Source organism: Cololabis saira, chromosome 3 (assembly GCF_033807715.1).
Source record: "Cololabis saira isolate AMF1-May2022 chromosome 3, fColSai1.1, whole genome shotgun sequence".
Taxonomy (NCBI): Eukaryota; Metazoa; Chordata; class Actinopteri; order Beloniformes; family Belonidae; genus Cololabis; species Cololabis saira.
The window spans coordinates 45967127-45989037 of record NC_084589.1 but is presented as its reverse complement, the minus strand read 5'-3'; the positions used below and the strand labels follow the sequence as shown (position 1 = coordinate 45989037).

The window sequence follows — 21911 nt, the reverse complement described above, 5'->3', positions numbered from 1 at the left end:
ACTCACGAGGTGCGTCGTGCGACCTGGAGGTGTTAACCACTTGTGCGCCAAAGCCAAAGAAGTGGCTTGAAAAATAAATAAATAATAATAATAATAATAATAATAATAATAATAATAATAATAATAATAATAATAATAATAATAATAATAGTTAATTGAATTGTTACTCAAATCTGTCCACTGTTTTATCTAAGCATCAACATAAGAGGACCGTAGATTAACCTAAACACAAAAAAAAAAAAATGTTTTTTTTTTTGTTTTTTTTTAATTCATATTCGGGGCTAATTAAAAAACATCCGGGGCTTTAGCCCCGAATGTTTTAGCCTAGGGACGCCACTGCACATGGTTGGGGCGCCGTGGCCCCCAGGGGGCGCTACAAAATCTGAAAATATCACCTTCAATATAATCATAATAAAACTACTCATTATTAACATGGATTCAATTGTAAAGCAATCCCCATTAAATACTACTACAAATGATAACACCAGGTGAAGTAAAAGCATTAGACTGATACAACACTGTAGTGGACGCAGTATTAAAAAGCACCACTAGATGTCTGTAAAAGTATTTTTTATACAAACAAGGCGTGTTTTTGGGGTTCAACCATCAATCAATCATCCAATTCTAATGCCAACGTGTAATCAATGTTGAATCAACGTATTCTGTTTGTCGCGGACCAGGCTTCAACATGGATTCAACATGGATTGAATGTTTCTGCCTAATCATGTTTTCTTTTTTTCCTTTAACACTTAGAGGTAATAATAATAATAATAATACATTTTATTTATATAGCGCTTTTCAGGGCACTCAAATACGCTTTACATTAAAACAAAACATAATACAAATTACAATACACAGGAACAGTACATAAGGACACAACATGACAAAGGACATTAATCACACATTAAAAGCAGTTCTGTAAAGGTGAGTTTTCAGATGGGATTTGAATGCTGGGAGGTCTGTACAGTCACGGATGTTTTTGGGGAGGGAGTTCCAGAGGGTAGGAGCAGCGATGGAGAAGGCCCTGTCGCCCCAGGTCCGGTGCTTGGTTCTGACAGGAAGGGACAGGAGGTTGGCGTCAGAGGAGCGGAGGCTGCGGGAGGGAGTGTAGCGGTGGAGCAGGTCGGTGAGGTAGCAGGGGGCCTGGTTGTGGAGGGCTTTGTGGGTGAGGAGAAGGATTTTGAAGTGGATCCGTTGAGGGATGGGGAGCCAGTGGAGCTTCTGGAGGACTGGGGTGATGTGGTCTCTGGAGCGGGTGTGGGTGAGCAGGCGGGCAGCAGAGTTTTGAATATATTGGAGTTTATTGAGGACCTTGGAAGTTGAACCGTAGAGGATGCTGTTGCAGTAGTCGAGTCTTGAGGTGATGAAGGCGTGGATCAAGGTTTCAGCGGTAGAGAAGGAGAGTGATGGACGGAGACGGGCAATATTTTTGAGGTGGAAGAAAGCAGTTCTTGTGATGTGGTTGACATGGTGTTGGAAGGAGAGGTTATTGTCCAGGATAACTCCGAGGTTGCGGATGTGAGTGGAGGGAGACAGAATGGAGTTGTCCATGGTGAGGGTGAAGTTGTGAGCAGTTTTGGTGAGGGATTTTGGGCCGATGATGATCATGTCCGATTTATTGCAGTTGAGTTGGAGGAAGTTCGAGTGCATCCATGACTTGATTTCAGCGAGGCAGTTGGTCAGGGTAGAGTGGGTTGCAGAGGTGAGGGATTTGGTGGAGATGTACAGTTGAACGTCGTCAGCGCAAGCAGCAGGTAGGTAGCAACAATAGCTGGCTAGAAGCCTGTAAGCCAGTTTTCTCATCATTGTATGAATCTTTTTTTTGACATATATATGAGGGGGATCGAAGGGGGGGGGGGGGGGTCATCAGCTGCAGGTCTGAAATGAGAGAAACACAGGAAAACACAACGGCCACACAAGCCTTTGGAATCTGCAAGAGAGAAAAAACCAAACAGAAACAGGGACAGGCAGAGACACAAACAGCAACCATTCCAGGTCTCTAAAACCAAATCAAGACTAGGCTACGGAAATTATCTGTCCCCCAAAACTGTGGGGTGAGTATGTAGGTGAGTGAGCAGGTGTGTATGTCTGTGTAAATGTGTGTGTGCAAATTGAAAACAAGGTTTTACCTGAACTGCAACTACAGTGAAGGAGGGAGGGCACAACCACGACAGCCAAGAAACCAGAAGTCGACAAGGAGGAAACCCGAACCCAGGCCACCAGCAGCCCCACGGAGGACTAGAAGAGGACGGGAGGAACCCCCCGGCCAGCAAGCCTGCCCCCTCCCAGCAGGTGACAGAGGGAAGCCCCGAGCGGAGCCCCCATGATCACGGGAGGAGGCAGCCAGGAAACCTACGGTGAGGGACCAGGACCCAGCCAAGCACCAGCCACCCGGGAAAGCCGATCACGGGGCCAAGAGGTCCACACCGTCCAGGCCCATAACCCCCACCCGGCGAGAAGCATGCCTGCCTGGAGAGACGGGGCAACCCCGACCCAGACGACGCCGGCGGGCCGGCAACCACCCCAATGGAACCAGGAATCCCATAGCCAAAGGCGTGCCCAGCTGCAAGGGCAGCAGGGGGAAGCGGAGACGGGCCCGGAGCGCGAGAGACCCCCAACAAGGAGCCACCCAGACAAACCCAACAGAAAAGAGCCCCAAACCCAGACAAGACAAGACAACAGACACTAATTCACACTAACACTTACATACCAACATACACTCACTGTGCCGGGTCGCAGGAGGAACGAGGTTCAAACAAGTGTTAAAATATAGCACACACAAAATTTTCAGCACAAAATTCATTGCTTAGTTCTCTATAAAGCTAATATGACAGCAATACATTAAGCACTAAATTATCAGGTCAAAGTCTCAAAAACCCAGTTTAAAGAGCTCCATAGTCTCCTCACTGGACTCTTTAAAGATTCAAACAGTCAAGATAACACTCATTAAATCTACTCAACCTTCCATCCATCATCTCAGTCATCAAACCTTTTAGATTTAAATAAATGAAACTGTCTCAGAAATCCCCAGTTTCTTCAGGACACCGGCCCTGCACCCCCAGGCCCAGAGCGGTACATCAGGTCCACATCCACGCAAGGTGATGTTGGCAGTAGTTTGCTGGTCCTGGTTGCACAGTTGATGTCCGACAAAATGTTTAATATGTTATTTCAAAGGAGATGGATAACGGGAAACTAAGTTACCAAGAATAAGACTTGAGAGATGATACATATTTCAGTCGATTTATTTTAAGCTATTGCATGGAATGGGGTCACAACATACACCAGACGTCTCGATACAGAATGATGGTGAAAAACAGGAAGTATAATGATTTTAAAGCATAAATTATGATTAATTCTTGCAATTCAGAAAAACAGAGCTAATCTTTTAGGGACAAATTATCAGTCTGCAGACTCTGTTCTCTGTACAAGGCTACATTTGCTCCTCACAGTAGTTTTGGTTTAATAAATTGACGCATGCTAAATTATCCATCACAATCTCATCCGTCTTTGGCGTCTTTGTCATGATGTTGCAGATTTCCAGTGCTTGACGTGTGTCTCCGTGTGTTCCTGCTTCCTGGATTGGCAGTGGATGCCCCCCCCCCCAAAAAAATTAAAAAAAAATCACTGGGTTTGTATGTGTATATTTATGTATGTGTACGCATATGTATGCGTATATATATGTATATATATTAAATATAGTAATAATGCACATATATATACCTTTGGTTTCTACCGTCATGGTACCAATCATTAATATGTGTAAAAAACCAGGTAAAAAAAAAGAAAAAAAAAAAAGAGATGTGCTCTGAAAACACCCCCGTTCGAACTTGGTGCCCTCCTCCTGATGGAGTTAAATTAAATCAAATTGAATTAGATAATCGACCAATCAGATTTTATTCGAGCCAGGCTGCATGCACTAATAAACCGAGAGATTAACAGACGTTGTAGCCTTTTCACCAAGCTTTCTTCAGATAAAAGTTTGCAGCTTGTAACACACCTTTCTCAGCTGTATCTGTCATTTATTACACGGTAATTTACGTGATGTTGTGGGGGACTGAACACCGCCACCCCCCTTTCCAAAAAAGGAACGTGCAAGCATCACACACCAGAGCCCTGCTTAATCCTCAAGATTTATAACGAAAATATTTGTTAAAAATCTAGGATGTTGTATAAAAATGTGAAAATATTTCCACATGATCTTGGCATGATGCACCACAATTTGGGTTTATTTAAACTCTCTTGCCTAAAAATATAATTTCATAAAAAAATATTAACTCCACAATTCAAAAACAAATCCCTATAAATCCGCTGTTGGGCCTAGATCACTGAAATCGAAAGGTTGTATTTACACCATGTTAATCAACATCTATGCAGTTTGAAGTTAGTTAGACAAAGTATGACAAAGTTATGATTTATTTGGATATTATTTCATATTTTGAAAAACAGAGTAACGGACTTCTCCAGACACCATGTGTTACAGTGTATGTTTTTTTTGTCCTGTCAAAAGGCATCTGATCTTACAATTTCACTGGCCTAGAACAAATAAGTGATTTTTTATCATTTTTGTGATATGTGGTGTAGGTACCAGAAAACGGGAGTTCCCATTCAATGGCAAAGCACGGCGGCTACATTCAAGTTAATGTTGTGCCACAAGGTAGATGCTGTTCAGTTATCAAGAGTTATTAATAATTGTCCTTCAACAATTATTAATAATTAATAAAGTATATTATTTATGAAATTCCTGGATTGGCAGTGGATGTCACCCCCCCACCCCCCACCCCCCACCAACCACCCTCCACCCCCAACCCCCCCCACAAAAAAAAAAAAAAAAAAGAAATCACTGGGTTTGTATGTATATATTTATGTATGTATGTGTATGTGTATGTAGGCGTATATATGTATATATATTAAATATAGCAATAATGCACATATATATGTCTTTATATATGTCCGTGATTAACTGGAAACTAATTTACCAAGAATAAGACTTGAGAGATGATCCAGATTTCAGTAGATTTTATTTAAGTTATTGCAGGCGTTTCGATGCAGAATGATGGTGAAAAACAGGAAGCATAATGATTTTAAAGCATAAATGATGATTCATTCTTACGATTCAGAAAAACAGATCTAATCTGCAGACTCTGTTCTCTGTACAAGGCTACATTTGCTCCTCACAGTAGTTTTGGTTTAATAAAGTGGCGAATGCTAAATTATCCATCAAAATCTCATCCGTCTTTGACGTCTTCGTTGTCAGTAATAATGGATGATCAAATTAGCTGGAAATCTCATATTAAGCAGTACAAACAAAGTTTCAAAGATCATTGCAGTACTTAACAGAGCAAAACAGGTTTTGGATTACAGGGCCATCCACATTCTTTACTGGTCACTAGTTCTCATATTTCACTTACTGTGCAGAAATTTGGGGCAATAACTATAAACCCAGGTTACATTCATTACTCAAACTTCAAAAGAGAGAAATACGATACATTCATAAGGCTGGATATCGAGATGACACTAACTCACTATTCTTACAGTCTAAAGTATTAAAACTTATGGATTTAGTGGCATTTCAATCTGCACAACTAATGTTTAAAGCAAAAAATAATTCGCTACCGGATAACATTTAGAAATTATTTATTGGGAGGGAAGGGGGTTAGAATTTAAGGGGAAACCTAAACTTCAAATCTTTATTTGTGCATCCAACAAAAATACGTTTTTGTGTATCAGTTTGTGGAATTAAAGGAGCCGTCTGTAAGAAATGGCCAAAACTGGTACTGCAGTCACTTTCAAAATACTGTTGAGCGGCGTGTACCCTCCCCCTCCTCCCCCCGACCAGAGGTTGCCAGGTAGGCTGCAGAATGCAGCAGGAACGTAGGCTGCCATGGCTGCGATAATTAGAGCCGAGCTGGCAACCCAGATGCCGAAACAATACTGACTTGGTGATTGGGAGATAGGTGGAGGGTGGAGCTTCAGAAACAATACTGACTTGGTGATTGGGAGATAGGTGGAGGGTGGAGCTTCAGAAACAATACTGACTTGGTGATTGGGAGATAGGTGGAGGGTGGAGCTTCAGAAACAATACTGACTTGGTGATTGGGAGATAGGTGGAGGGTGGAGCTTCAGAAACAATACTGACTTGGTGATTGGGAGATAGGTGGAGGGTGGAGCTTCAGAAACAATACTGACTTGGTGATTGGGAGATAGGTGGAGGGTGGAGCTTCAGAAACAATACTGACTTGGTGATTGGGAGATAGGTGGAGGGTGGAGCTTCAGAAACAATACTGACTTGGTGATTGGGAGATAGGTGGAGGGTGGAGCTTCAGAAACAATACTGACTTAGTGATTGGGAGATAGGTGGAGGGTGGAGCTTCAGAAACAATACTGACTTGGTGATTGGGAGATAGGTGGAGGGTGGAGCTTCAGAAACAATACTGACTTGGTGATTGGGAGATAGGTGGAGGGTGGAGCTTCAACATAAACATCAGTTGAGGGCTGCAACTCCTCTTTTTAAACTGGAATATCCTGGCTTGAGTGCTGTTGTCAGTGACATAAGTATTTGAAATGAACATGATTTTTAAATGTCTGTTGACATATCGGGGTCATTTTATGATTTGTTTTATTATTGCTCTTACATACAGTACAGCTTCTTTAAACTGTGGAATGATTTGAATTTGGAGTTAAAAGAATGTACAAACATAAAACAATTTAAGAAGAAATATAAAGACATAGTTTTTTTGAGGTATAAAAGTGAAGACTGTGTTTAAAGATCAGCGGCTGTGTGTTCTGGTATTTCGTCATGCTGTCTTTGTATGTTTGTATAGATATACGTATTATATTGATATCATAGTTATATTATATTTATGATAGAGCTTACATTTGGTATTAAACAGGTTATTTTTGTAAAAAATGATATATCTTTATTTATACAAATTAGTGTATAGTATAAAAAGTAAATACAGGCATATAATTTATGTTTAGTTGTGGAAAGGGGGTGGGATTAAATAAGTTTATACTTCCTCCCACTCCTTTTCGAACATGTAACTGAAATATGTTTTTTGATGTGTTTTTTCTTTTTTTGTTTTTTTCTCGTGGAATGCCCACCTGTATTTTTTTCTCTGATCTTTTTTTCTTGTTTTTTTTTATACATGTTCGAAATAAATAAAAATGAACGAACAAACGAAGATTAATGTCACAATTCTGCACTGGGGGCGGGGTTTATTTGGAGGAAAACTGCTTTAGTGAAGCCGTCACGTCCCAGTCCTCCACCCCTGGCTCCGATCCCTCATCAGTGCTGGCTCCGTGACTCTCCTGTGTTTCCATGGAGATGCCCTCTGACCCTGACCTCTTCCTCATCTTCATCATCAGCACCAGCAGCAGGATGACGACAACCAGCAGGAGGACGATGGGAGCAGAGATGACGTGGACTCTGAATGAACGGAAAGACTCCACCCTCCAGCTCACGTCCAGCCGGTTGTCCAGACTCAGGTGAGACGCTGCACAGGTGTACTTGTGCTTCCTCTGCAGCTCCTCTTCATCCACCACCAGCGTCTTCCTCAGCTGGTAGAGACCATTGCCGTTGGGCAGCACCGAGCCAACGGTCATTTCCTCCTCGTCCACGGGTTCACCGTCCCGCAGCAGCGTCAGGTTGATGTGGCGAGGGTAGAAGTCTGTGGCCAGACAGGTGATCTGGGCCCCGCCCCCCCCCGGCTGTGATAGGAGGCGTAGTCGAGGTTTAACACGACGCATCACCAAGTGCTTCTCACTCTCCAGCAGGCGTCGCAGAATCTGGACGCAGAACGGCTGGTAGACCTTTGAGAAGCGTATCTGCAGGTACATCTGCTCCATGGTGTCCAATTTGAAATCCCAACCGTCACCACCGCCGTACAGGAAGTGGGTCGTGTTACAAAGGATGCTGTCGCCATCATGACCATTTGCACCATCCCTGAACATGATGAAATTATGCTGATCATCTTCCTGGACCTCACAAACCAACATCCTCTGTTGAACGTAGACGCCTGGAGAGGTCAGATTCAGCTGATTTCTGACTATGTCCAACCTGATCATCATCTCCATCATAACGTTCCTCAGTCCATTAAAGGCGAAGTGTCCCACGTCAAGCTCCTCCCCTTTCTCACCTCCAGCACCGACCTTCATCACTCTGTTGGTCTCTGAGTCATACTACCCCACCTGGATGTCGTCCAGCATCAGGACCGCCATGTACTCTGGGAACTGGGTTGGTCCTGAGATGTAGGTGAGCAACACCGACAGCGAGTGCCCGGAGCCTAAAAAAATGCACAGAATTATCGGTAAGACCAGGGGTGAATGTAAGCTGGATCGGTCCGGTACGGGAATCTGGAAAGAAACATAGACCCGGATCCCACAGGAAGGCGTTTTGAGCAGAGTGGGAGGAGATAAGAGTGGAGAGGACAGATGATCCAGCTGTTATTCCCAGTTTACTGATGCTCACAACACGAGCAGAAACTAATCAAATGTTAACTAGAAGACAAACGTATCCCTTTATCTAACGCTGACAGTTTGTCCCTCAGACGAGCAAACTACACTACAGCGGTGTAACGTTATACTTACACCGCTCTAATGTAACGAGCAGCCCACAGCGCCTCCTGGTGGCAGAACACAGGAATATACAGTGAACACATACAGAACACACCTGTCAAGTCTCCCGTTTAGGTGGGAAACTACCGTATTTCACCCCTCTTTCCCGCTGTCCTCCCGTATTAGTATTTTCCTGTAAATTTCCCGTTTTATAATGTAATAATTTTTAAACCGCAAACCTAATTGTTACTAGTCTCGCCAGAAACTGCCTCCTGTTGCAGCCTGGGGGACAGTTCTCACGAGGTTAGTGGAAACAACGGGAACAAACTCGGAACAACAAATCAGAGATGGATGGATGTAATGAGAGTGAAGACATTTCTGACAGAAAAGCAAAGACTTTGTGTAAATATCTCTTTAATGGGAAACCAAATTTACTTTCCTAAAGAGGAGCAGGACCATGAACAGTTACGAGTTCTGAAAGTTATTTCAGCTGGAGACACAGAAACGTGCGTCTGTGTCATCAGTCATTAATGGCAGAGAGCCACATGAGTGAAAATGACAAATTAAAATAAAATGTAAATGTTTCACTTGAAGACAATCAATGCATATATAAACTAAAAATGTTTAAAATAAATAAGTGTGCTGTAGGAGTGCGGTTGATGTAGGCAGAGAAACGACGGAGATTCATTCCTCTTTGGAGAGCACTCCATTTAATTCAATTCACCAAGTCAGTAACCAAAAACCACAAAACAGCAAACTCTCGCGCAGGTAAAAACGTCAGCACCTCCGAGGTGTGTCTCTACTCTTAAAGTAGCACATATAATTAAAGGGAAGAATATCCCTTGTAAAAGGAACAACAAGACATTGTAACATGGGCGAGGTCGCCGTGAATTATAACTCTGAGAATTAACAATTGTCCTGTGTGTGTATATCCACCACACACGTCCCCCCAGAATTCACAAGAACAGGCCCAGTGAAACGACCAGGGACCCGTATGACCCTCCCAAAACTATTCCGAAGCTCCTGAGCAGGCGGAGGGGGTCGAGGCGGGGGGGTGGCAGCAGGCTGCTGACGGCGAGCAGGTGCTGGGTGGCAGTGTGGGGAGGCCAAAGGGGGCGGGACCAGCTCCAAGGGAGGCCTACCCGGGGGGCGGCCGCGCCGTGGTGCCTGAGCCACTTCCACCGGGCGGCCCAAATCCAGGTGGGCCGGTTTTAGACCGTCCACTGAGACGCGATCCATCCTGCCCCCGACGTCAATGACAAAAGTCTTATCACCAGCCTCCACAACCCGATAAGGTCCATCGTAAGACAGTTGCAGGGGTCCCCGATGGGCATCGTGGCGGACGAAAACATACTCCGCAGCACGCAGGTCGGGGGGAATGTGCACCCGAGGCAGGCAGTGGTGTGAGGTTGGAACGGGCCGGAACGCCTGAGCAAAGTCCAGCAAAGTACGGCGTTGGTCAGATGCAGACCAGGGGACCGTGGTGTGGGGAACAAAATCACCTGGGACCCTGAGGGTTTGGCCATAAACCAACTCCGCCGAGGAAGAGAGGAGGTCCTCTTTGGGCGTGGTTCTAATCCCCAGATATAAGCCTTGAGGGCGGCCTTCATGTCCCTGTGAAAGCGTTCACACATGCCGTTGGCCTGCTGGTGGTATGCCGTAGTGCGGTGGAGAATGACACCCAACTGACGAGCAACAGAAGTCCAGAGGTCGGAGGTGAACTGAGGGCCACGATCTGAAGAGAGGTCAGAGGGGACCCCGAACCGGGCGACCCAGGAACCAACAAAGGCCCTGGCTACATCAGCTGAAGTCGTCGCAGACAGCGGGACAACTTCTGGCCAACGGGTGGTCCTGTCCACCATAGTTAGCAGGTGAGTAAATCCCCTGGAGGGAGGAAGGGGTCCCACCAAGTCAACATTGACATGATCAAACCGTCTTTCAGGAACCGCAAAATGCTCCACTGGGGCCTTAACATGGCGATGGATCTTAGCGCGCTGGCATGCCACACAGGTCCTGACCCAGTCGCGAATGGCCTTTTTCAGGCCGTGCCAGACAAACTTCGCAGCTACAAGACGTTGAGACGGCTTACTGCCTGGGTGCGAGAGGCCATGTATGGCGTCGAAAACTTGTCGTCTCCAAATATGTGGCACCACAGGATGGGGGAGGGCCAGAGAGATGTCACAGAGCAGCGTTGCATCCTCACCGAACGGGACGTCTGCCAGCCGGAGGCCAGTGACTGCTGTCCTATACGACTGAACGTCGGGGTCGGAAGCCTGGTCCACAGCCATGCGGGCATAGTCTATTCCCAGGTGGACAGCGCCAATGAGCACCCGGGAGAGGCAGTCGGCCACAACATTGTCCTTGCCTGACACGTGTTGGATGTCCGTGGTGAATTCTGAGATGAAAGCCAGGTGGCGCTGCTGCCTGGCAGACCATGGTTCCGACACCTTGGCCATGGCAAAAATCAAAGGCTTGTGGTCCACAAAGGCAGTGAACGGGCGAGCTTCCAGCAGGAAACGGAAATGCTTGATGGCCAGATAAAGCGCGAGGAGTTCTCTGTCAAAAGTGCTGTAATTCTGCTCGCTGGAACGCAGTTGGCGGCTGAAAAAAACAAGTGGTTGCCAAACACTATGAACAAACTGCTGGAGAACCGCACCGACAGCATAATCCGAGGCGTCCGTGGTCAGGGCACCTGGAGCGCCAGGCACGGGGTGAGCCAACATGGTTGCACCAGCGAGGGCATCCTTTGTGGCAGAGAAAGCCTCCAACATTTCCGTCGACCAAGAAATGTCATGCTTTGGCGATTTTTTCCCTTTGAGAGCGCCGTACAGGGGGCGCATGAGGTTGGCAGCCCGAGGCACAAAACGGTGGTAAAAATTGACCATGCCACAGAACTCTTGCAGAGCCTGGACAATGGGAGGCCGCGGGAGCTTCAGGACTGCTTCCACCTTTGACGCCAGTGGAACCGCCCCAGCGATAGTGATGTGGTGGCCCAGGAAATCCAGTCATGGCAGTCCAAACTGGCATTTCGCTGGGTTGATGATCAAGCCGTGCTGCTGAAGGCGATTGAAGAGCAGACGCAGGTGTGACAAATGTTCGGCCTTGGACCTGCTGGCTACGAGGATGTAGTCCAGGTAGACAAAAACGAATGACAAGTCACGCAACACAGTGTCCATCAAACGCTGAAAGGTCTGAGCGGCATTTTTCAGGCCAAACGGCATCCTCAGAAACTCAACAAGCCCGAATGGGGTGATCACGGCCGTCTTAGGAATGTCCTGAGGCTGGACGGGGACCTGGTGATAACCCCGGACAAGGTCCACCTTAGAAAAAATGGACGCACCTGCCAGGTGGGCTGAGAAGTCGTGGATGTGAGGAATAGGGTAGCGGTCCGGCGTGGTGACTGCGTTAAGGCGCCGGTAGTCGCCACACGGGCGCCAACCACCATTGGACTTAGCCACCAAGTGCAGAGGAGAGGCCCAGGGGCTGTTGGACCGGCGGATGATGCCAAGCCGCTCCATGGAGTCAAACTCCGCCTTAGCTATAGCGAGCTTGTGTGCGTCCAGACGGCGGGACTTGGCGTGCACAGGCGGGCCATCAGTGGAGATGTAATGCAGCACGCCGTGTTTCATGGAGGCGGATGAGAAAGTAGGTGCGGTGATCTCCGGGAACTCCTCGAGGAGGTGCGAGAAGACATCAGCCGGTGAGAGGGCACTAGACAGCCTTGTAGGGGCGGTGTCACTGTGTTCGCAGGGCAGGGAGCTGAAAGTCTCAGCGTAGACGAGGCGGCGGTTGCTCACATCTACCAAAAGTTTATTGGCCAAAAAGAAATCAGCACCCAAGAGGGGGGTGGACACCTTCGCTGACACAAAATCCCAGGTGAAACGCTGACCTGCCAAACACACCGTCACAGTGCGTGTGCCAAAGGTATGAATCGTGCTGCCGTTGGCGGCCACCAGGGGGGTACCGTGTGGCCCTGCGCTAATGTCCGTAGCACATGCTGGCAGTGCACTAATGTGGGCGCCCGTGTCACAGAGAAAACGACGACCAGAGAGAGAGTCAGTGACAAACAGCAAGCCGCTGGTATGGCCGACACCCATGGCTGCTAACAGGTGGCGGCCGGGGCGTTTCCCGATGCATTGAAAGTACAGGGGGCCAGGCACTTTCTGGCTTTGTTGCCAAACTTGGCATGGTAAAAACATAATCCACCTGACTGCTTTGCACGTCGGGGCACAGCTGTAGTTGCAGAGATGGAGAAAGGCTGCTGTATATTGGCATCACTGGCGGCACCCGAGGTAGAAGGGGGCGTGGCCGCAAAACACTTTTTCCCAGCGGAGAAAAATGTATCAGCTTCCCTGGCCAACTGGCGAAAATCAGTAATAGAAGAGTTAGCCAGAGCCAAATGAACCTGGTCAGGCAGCTGCTGCAGGAATATCTCCTGGAAAATGAAACAGGGCTGGTGGTCTCCCAGCAGAGCCAGCATGTGATCCATCCGCTCAGAAGGCTTGCTGTCGCCAAGAGCGGGGAGAGAGAGGAGCTGGCGCGCACGCTCGGACTCGGAGAGTCCAAAAGTGTCCAGTAAATGTGCCTTCAGAGTGGTGTATTTGTACCGCGTCGGAGGACGTTCTAGCAGACTCACCACTCTCCCTGCAGTCGCGCTGGTGAGTGATGCCACGACATGATAAAACTTGATGTCATCCGCTGTAATGTCCTTAATGGCGAATTGAGCCTCAGCCTGTGCAAACCATGCGCTCGCGTTTTGTTCCCAAAAGTCGGGCAACTTCAGTGAAGCAGACATGTTCAGTAATAATCCCTGGAAACGTCCGAGAGAAAAACGGGGTCACCAATGTAGGAGTGCGGTTGATGTAGGCAGAGAAACGACGGAGATTAATTCCTCTTTCAGATCAACAAGAGCTGGTTCTAGAGGTGACTGTGTAGTTCCTTTTAGAAAGAGTGCCTTTAGCCAAGCCACTTTTTCTGTTCGTGCTTCCCACACCTGGAATTCAATACCAAACACAATACGTGAACTCCCGAATCTGTCCTCTTTTACCAAACATCTTAAAGCTTGGCTATTGGAAGAACAACACTGTTGCCACAACCGTGCCTAAAACATGTATACTTTTCATTGTTGTTGCTTTTCTTTTCCTTTTCTGTCCTATTGTGTTTTTAAGGACACTTGTAATTGCTCCTCCTGCTAACTGTTCTACTTGTTGTTACTGTTGTTTTATTGATTTTATTATTCTATGTTGTTGACATTAACCTGCCTAAGGGACTAAAGATGAAAATTAGCCGTTGGCTATAATCTTGCATATTTACATGTTTATGTTCATTAATATGTATTGTCCCTGTTATAAATAAAATAAACTCAAACTCAAACTCAAACTCTTTGGAGAGCACTCCATTTAATTCAATTCACCAAGTCAGTAACCAAAAACCACAAAACAGCAAACTCTCGCGCAGGTAAAAACGTCAGCCCCTCCGAGGTGTGTCTGTACTCTTAAAGTAGCACATATAATTAAAGGGAAGAATATCCCTTGTAAAAGGAACAACAAGGCATTGTAACATGGGCGAGGTCGCCGTGAATTATAACTCTGAGAATTAACAATTGTCCTGTGTGTGTATATCCACCACAGTGCTATAATTCACTAGTGTTTTCATTTAGGCTCTATTATAGGAATTACAAACACAGGAATGTCCACAGCATTTCAGTGTCAACAAAGGTAGAATTAGCAGATTCTGAGCTCATAATTGTAGTTTGTAAATAGTTTACAGGTAGTTATTTTAGATTTCTCATAAATCTGTCTTTAAATGTAATAATACTGGACCTCGGTTGGACTGGCGGGACAGCGGCGGAAAATTTCACTTATTTTAAAATCCAAAACTTGACAGGTATGATACAGAATCGCCATCAAAATGCAGAGAAAGATTTGCGACATATTTAAGAGAAAAAGGGAGTCCGACTCCGAAGTTAGAGATGAAAAAAAGAGGGAGGAAGCAGCAGCAGAACCAAAAAGAGGGGCAGGCTATTGACAGGATATAATGTTAAACTTTACTGTCTCAGAACACACACACATAACATTACACTGGAAATTATATTAAAATATTTTGTTTAATTTATTTAGATGGGATGATGCATATTGACACATAAAGCAGTGTAAATACAGGCTATTATCTAGCTCTGTGCAGCTCTCATCTAGAACATTACATGTCTATGTGAGAACAGCCTTTTTACAGTTAGTCTTAGGGCCAATCCCAATACACCCCCTACTTTCTTTCACTCGCCCTTCTTTTCTTCACTACCCCTAAAAAAACTGAGGTAAAGTGAGCCGCTGTTTGTTTTTCGTTGGGCGCGCACTAGAGTAAATACGGTAGGCACGGTTCTCGAGCAAAGTGAAGGTCCTAAAAGATACATAAAGCCTACGTGCTTTTACTGGAGAAATGTGGAGAAAAATCACCTCCAAGATGAGTCAACTTATTAGTTATATTTCACTGCCGTAAAGGGGAGAAAAATCCCCTTTCAGTGCCATTTTACTGTATTAATGTGGAGAAAAATCTGTTTAAAATGACCCGTATAATAAAAGCCATTTACAGAATGCTGACATTTGATCTTACCTCACAACAATTCCTTCATATGTGTGTTCCTCATTTTTTTGTTGTTGCATATTGTTCCTGTCATCTCACTTTACCTCTGGTACAATTTTGGTAACATTTTACTGTAGAAATTTGGAGGAAAATCACTTTGAAATGACCCCTATGATAAACTCAATTTACAGAATGCTGACCTACGTAGGCTTTATGTATCTTTTAGGACCTTCACTTTGCTCGAGAACCGTGCCTACCGTATTTAGTCTAGTGCGCGCCCAAAGAAAAACAGCGGCTCACTTTACCGCAGTCTAAAAAAGAAGGGACAGATTTTAGGGCACTTGAACTCTTCAACACAAGAAAGAGTAATCTTCTTCCTCTGAATTAGCTAAACAACACTCGTTTTAGTATTCTTATAAACTATAAGCATACTATAATTTTAAAATTGTAAGATTGAATTTGTGTCTGAGGTTTGGCCCGTTGGGGGGGGGGGGGGGGGGGGGGGGGGGGGGGCGATTAGTTCCTACAAGAACTTTATCCAAGTAAATAAAGAAACACAGCTGTTTCCAGCAGTATTTGTTACCTGAACTCATCACCAGGTGGAGGAGCAGAAACCCCGACATCAGCTGGAGAACAAACATATTTATAATACTGCTGGTAAAAACCCGATCGTCCGTTTCTGAGTTTTTACTTTCTCTTTTAGAGGTGAATGATCGGACAAGAAAAGAGATTTCCTGTCGGACCACAGTGGTCCCGCCCTGAACCCTCAGCGCAACACGAGCTTCACAAAAGCAGAAACCTTTCCTGAGAGGAGGAGAGGCGTCTGAAAGTTTAACAAGTAAAACACTGAAGTAGATCAAGTTTATAAATGTCGCTTTTGCTGTTATAAATGAAATATCGATCACTGTTGTGTTTATGTGAAGAGTAAAAGTGGAAACGGCGTTCGTTTTAAAACTAACGGTAAAGCCTGAATTATGGTTCTGCGTTAAACCAACGCAGAGCTCTACGGCTCTACGCCGTAAGTTGCGCATCGCCGCGTAATTACGGCGTAGAGCTCTGCGTTGGTGTAACGCGGAACCATAAATCAGCCTTAATTTAGCCATCATGGAGAACTTTAATCTTTTATAATAATATTTATATATAATTAACCTGATCGGACTAAATACGTTTTCTAAATGTCTAATATTGTAGAATAATGCTGGAAGTTCAGGCTTCAGTAGTTCTAAATAAACAGACTAATGTAAAACTTTTATTAGTAATATTAAACGAACAAAGAAAAATTAAATGTAGAAATCTTTGTTTAAATTAGTTAAATACAGAAGATGAATATTAGTTTAACAAGTTTACTCAGGAAGAAAAACCTAAAACTTTGGCCAGTTCATGTTCTGTCTGTTTTGATGAATAAATCTTTATCCTGTTATGAGACAGAAATGATTTTAATGCGTCTTCAAAATAAAGGTATATTAAATATTATGTTTTTCTGCGTTGTACTATAACTTATTCTAAAGGAACCCATCTAAGTATAAAACCCCACACTTTCAGTTGATGATGAATAAATAAATGCAGAATAACAGATTTAGGCAAAACAAACCCCCTTCAAAATAAAAGTAAATCCAGTCTTTTTTAGCGTTACAAAGTTTTCCAGATTGAGTGTGTTTGAGCCGCTGAACTTCATCTGAACACTGAAGCAATGGAGAGAATCAAAATGAGCCGTAAATAGGTTTATGTTTCTTTATTAATCAATAATAATTATAATTCTTAATGAATTAATTCATCAAGAATAACATTTAGACGACTATAAACATCTTACAAATTCAATACAATTTAATTAATTTATAAAGTGTATAATACAGTAACAGTTGTCTCTAGGTGGTTTTCAGAGATCAGAACATTACCCTCCGTCAATTATTACACATAGTAACAACAGTTCCTGATGGCAGAATACCGTCCTGCAGATCTACATGTGGATCTTCTAGAAACTACAGAACAGGGGCCTCATTTATAAAGCTTGCTTGCGCACAAAAAAGGGCTTGAAAGATGCGCACGCCACCTTCTACACAAAGGTTGGGATTTAAAAAGAAAAAACTAACCGAAAAATGTGCGTATCTTTACGCCAACCCTGACCCTCCCGTAGGAACAGTCTTAAGATATGGGGAACTGGCGACGCAGGCGGTGAGGTGGTGAAATGAAGCCAGATGTCATGTCATGTCATACTGTTAATGTCATCACATATCAGACTTACCGTAGATGACCATTTAGTAGCCCGGGCGTTTAATATGCTAAATCCACTTGGACCCCAGGCGTTTATAAGAACCAGGCGGGTATTTGCAACAGGCTACAATTTATTTTTGCAATGAGCAGCACCAGACCATTACTTACAAAGAACATATGAGATCACCATAGTACCACTGGAACTAAAATTGTACACACTGTACACAACACAACTGTGTTACCATACAAACTGTAACACAACTTAACTACCAGGTAAGCATGAACAACTCCACCACCACCATCCAAACAACAAATTGTAAAATACAAGTACTGTAGGTCAAAAGTGCACCAGCAACAATTGAAATAAAACACAATACACTGGTAATAAAAATAAATCAGGCACTCTACCTTTGAAATAAAACAAAGTTAATGTTTTTGGTAAATAAAACAGTGCAAATACAATTATGGTACCAGTAAAAAACGACCTCATCACCATCAAAACAGCACAGCAATAGGCTTAACTCCACTCATCATCATCCTCATCCTCCACCCCCTCCTCTTCCCCCCCTTCCTCCTCCTGCTCCAACCCCTCCTCTTCATCCCCCTCATAATCATCGTCCTCAATCACAAGCTCATTGAGGAACTGCTGATCATCATCACTCTCCTCCTCTTCCTCAGCTGCCACAGCAGCCTGCTCTCTGGCCCTCACTAGTAGCTCTCTCCCTGGCTGGCATGGCTGTCCCTCCCTGAAGCAATGAATCGCATCATCTTCACTTCCATCAGCCGCCACCGTCAGCCCACACACCTGGGATACCAATAAACAGCAATCAGCACACAATCAACACACACACACACACCTGGACGCACACACGGACGCACCGAGACACACACACGCGCGCATTACCTTGAATGAGTTGATCAAAGTGTCCTTATCCAGAGCGTCCCAGGCTCTCAGGACCCAGTCGACCAGAAGGCGGCGAGAGGGGGCTCTGAGGTTCCCTGACTTGGTGTAAGTCTTGTCGCTATCACCTGCCATCCAGCTGTCATAGAAGTCGCGGAGGTGCACTTTGAAGGGGGCGTTCCATACCACGTCAGGGGCCTGAATGACTTAGTGCAACCTCCTGGTATTACTGCCATGGTAAGATTGTACCCTCTCAGCGCTGTCTTCGTGGCCACGCTGATATGGCAGCGGTATGAATCCCATGCCAGCAGCCTTGGTCCGAAGCTGAATTTACCCACCACCTTCTGGAGCCATTCAGCTGTCAGGTCGTCATTGAACCACCCATTCTTGGAGGAAGTTATGACGGCTCCGGGGATATTTTGCATGGCCTTTACATCGCGGATGGCTCCTTTGAACACGATGAAAGGCTTAAGCTTTGTCCCATCTGCTTTGGCTGCCAGGGCCACCGTGACGCGCGCCTTTTCGTGTCCGGTGGTCTTCAGCGTGACAGTGCGAGCCCCTCTCTCATTTATTGTACTGCTGCCCACCATGTCAAACCACACAGCTGTCTCGTCCATGGCGATGATATTCTTAGTTTGTATCTTCTTGCTCTGTGTCTGGTGAGTGGTGAAAACAATAAAGTTGACCAGCTTTTGGACGGGAGCGCCCTTCTGAGCGACAGTTGTTCTCCTCCTGAGAGTAAAATTATTACGTTTGAGGAACCGACGAAGCCATCCGGTCGTTGCTTTGAACACATCCCCATCTCTCCTGTCATTGTTATTTATGTCGTTAATTATGCCAAATGGGCTCGGACCCCGGCGGCTATTAGAGCACAGGCGCGTATTTGCACGCGGGCGACTATTTGGTCATCTACGGTATAATATAATAGCGCCGATCGTGTCCCTGTCAGGACTCTGGTGGTGCTGCCGCTGCAGCAGCCGCGGTGCAGGATACGCCGGTGTCGTGCCAAAAAGTGATTGCTGCCAGAATCTGATTTCTCCCCTGAAAATGGGTCTTTTTACCTGCCAAAAATTGATTGAAGGCCAAATACAGTTAATGAAAGGTTGTTTCTGCCTAAATATGACTTGATCTAATTCTTGAGCTTCTTGACGTTTTAGCGCTATCGCTCAACTGACTGCTTTGTGCGCTCCCGCGGCCAGAAATCAGAAGAAATCAGATTCTGGCAGGCAATCACTTTTTGGCACGACACTGGGCCTCTCTACGGAGCCCCTAAAGGGACTCAGATTTTTTTAAATATATATAATGAGTTTTACGCGCGCGTAAGCCTAAATTATGGTTGAGCGATAAAACGACGCAGGGCCTACGCCGTAGGGTACGCGGCGACGCGCACCTATGCCGTAGGCTCTGTGTTGGTGTAACGTGGAACCATAAATCAGCCTTGAGCAGTACTGAGGGGGGAGGGGAGGAGGGGGTGCGGGGCTGCCGTCCCGTCTTCGCATCGCCTTCGCACAGTGTCTTGATGATTTGCAATTACAGGCTGAGCCTACCGTTAGTTTTTAAACTGTAAAAAGTGTGTGGGGGGGGGGGGACAAAAACATGATTTTGAAAAGTGGGAGGGGCATGTCCCCCCCAGTGGAAATTGCGCCGCGGCACTCACAGCGTTTAGCGCAGCGATGGCGTGCTGCCACTCACTCGCTTTATTTTATACTATTTATATACTTTTTCTACTTTTACTGTGACCACCAAATAATGTGGTTTTCCTGTCTCCACCTCATCCACAACATCTTGATCTCAGTCTCCGTGAATTTTAGTGGCACGGTGGCTCAACATGTCTCATTCAGCCTGACGCCAAACAGGAAGCCGCTGCGCATGCTCAGCAGGCTCATTCATATGCAAATACTACTTTCCATTGCCCATTTATGGTATGAAGTAGGCGTGTAGAGGGCGGGATATGAGGCGAATTCCCCTGCGCAACCTTCCAGCTGGACTGTGATTTATAAAGAGAACATTGCGTGCAAGTGTGCGTGCACAGGGTTTTATAAATCTGGATTTTTTTTTGCGCCCGCAATTTTCGGCTTTTGGGTTTAAGTGCACTTTTAGTATGAATCCTATGCACGCTTTTATAAATGAGGCCCCTGATCTGGCAAAATAACACACGTAAAAAGAAGGTTAATAGATATATAGTTGATAATAGTTCAACCAGCTGCCTGAATTCCTCTGAACGCTTGACCTGCAGGAACAAACCTGACTGATGGGATGTACTCAGTTTCCCCATGCTGTGAGTTCAGGTATGAGTATAACCTGTCTGACTGCAAACGGCTCTGTGTTCTTCTTCATCCTGATAGGTTAAAGCTCTTTAATCTGCCCTACTTCCTTCTAATAAACAGAGAGTGAAGACACAGAGACAGAAACAGACGATCGGGACTGATCAGCGTCTAATAAATATGTTTGTTCTCCAGCTGATGTTGGGGTTTCTGCTCCTCCACCTGGTGATGAGTTCAGGTAACCAATACTGCTGGAAACAGCTGTGTTTTTTTACTTTACTATTTTTCAGACAACCAGAAGGAGGACTATTAAGAACACACCTGGCTTTTCTCCAACTTCTGATCTGATGCTGAAATCAATCTTCATGTTGTGTCTTACCCATAATTCTCTGCATTCTTTAGGCTTTGGAAATCACTCTCTGTGGGGGTTGTTCACCTACATCTCAGGACCAACCCAGTTCCCAGAGTTCTCCATGGTTATGATGCTGGATGACATCCAGGTGGGGTACTATGACTCAAACACAGACCGACTGATAAAGGTTGGTAATGGAGGTGAGAAAGGGGAGGAGCTTGACCTGGGACAGTTAGCCTTGGATGTGGTGCTGCAGAGTATGATGAAGATGAGGACGAGGTTGGACATAGTCAAAAAACAGCTAAACCTAACAGCTCCAGGTGTCTACGTTCACCAGGGGATGGGGGCTTGTGAGATCCAAGAAAACGATCAGCATGATTTCATCATGTTCAGGGATGGAGCAAATGGTCATGATGCCGACAGCGTGCAGTATAACAGGACTCACTTCCTGTACGGCGGTGGTGACGGTTGGGATTTCCACTGGGACATCATGGAGCAGAGGTACATGCAGAAACGTTTCTCAAACATCTACCAGCCCTTATGTGCCCAGATTCTGCGACGCCTGCTGGAGAGTGAGAAGAACCGGGTGATGCGTCGTGTTCGACCTCGACTACGCCTCCTATCACAGCCGGGGAGGGGCGGGGCCCAGATCACCTGTCTGGCCACAGACTTCTACCCTCGCCACATCAACCTGACGTTGCTGCGGGACGGTGAACCCGTGGATGAGGACCAAATGACCGTTGGCTCAGTGCTGCCCAACGGCAACGGTCTCTACCAGCTGAGGAAGACGCTGATGGTGGATGAAGAGGAGCTGCAGAGGAAGCACAAGTACACCTGTGCAGCGTCTCACCTGAGTCTGGACAACCGGCTGGACGTGAGCTGGAGGGTGGAGTCTTTCCGTTCATTCAGAGTCCAGGTCATCTCTGCTCCCGTCGTCCTGATGGTTGCTGCCATCCTGCTGCTGGTGCTGATGATGAAGATGAGGAGATCAGGGTCAGAGGGCATCTCCATGGAAACACAGGAGAGTCCCGGAGCCAACACTGAAGAGGGA

At 45.7% G+C, this 21911-nt stretch overlaps 2 protein-coding genes across 3 annotated transcripts in view; both read right to left on the bottom strand.

The window, feature by feature from the left end:
* The window catches only part of LOC133440386 (NLR family CARD domain-containing protein 3-like), a 290643-nt gene that overhangs the window by 101584 nt on the left and 167148 nt on the right, over positions 1 to 21911 (bottom strand). The gene's annotated exons all lie outside the window — the stretch shown is intronic.
* On the bottom strand, positions 6247 to 7845 carry LOC133424084 (hereditary hemochromatosis protein homolog). The gene has a single exon (XM_061714496.1). It carries the CDS (start codon positions 7843 to 7845, stop codon positions 7216 to 7218), a length of 630 nt encoding a protein of 209 aa, XP_061570480.1. The 3' UTR covers positions 6247 to 7215.

Coding starts and splice junctions, on each gene's coding strand:
- LOC133424084 (XM_061714496.1), bottom strand. CDS start 7,845: ATGGAGCAGATGTACCTGCAGATACGCTTCTCAAAGGTCTACCAGCCG.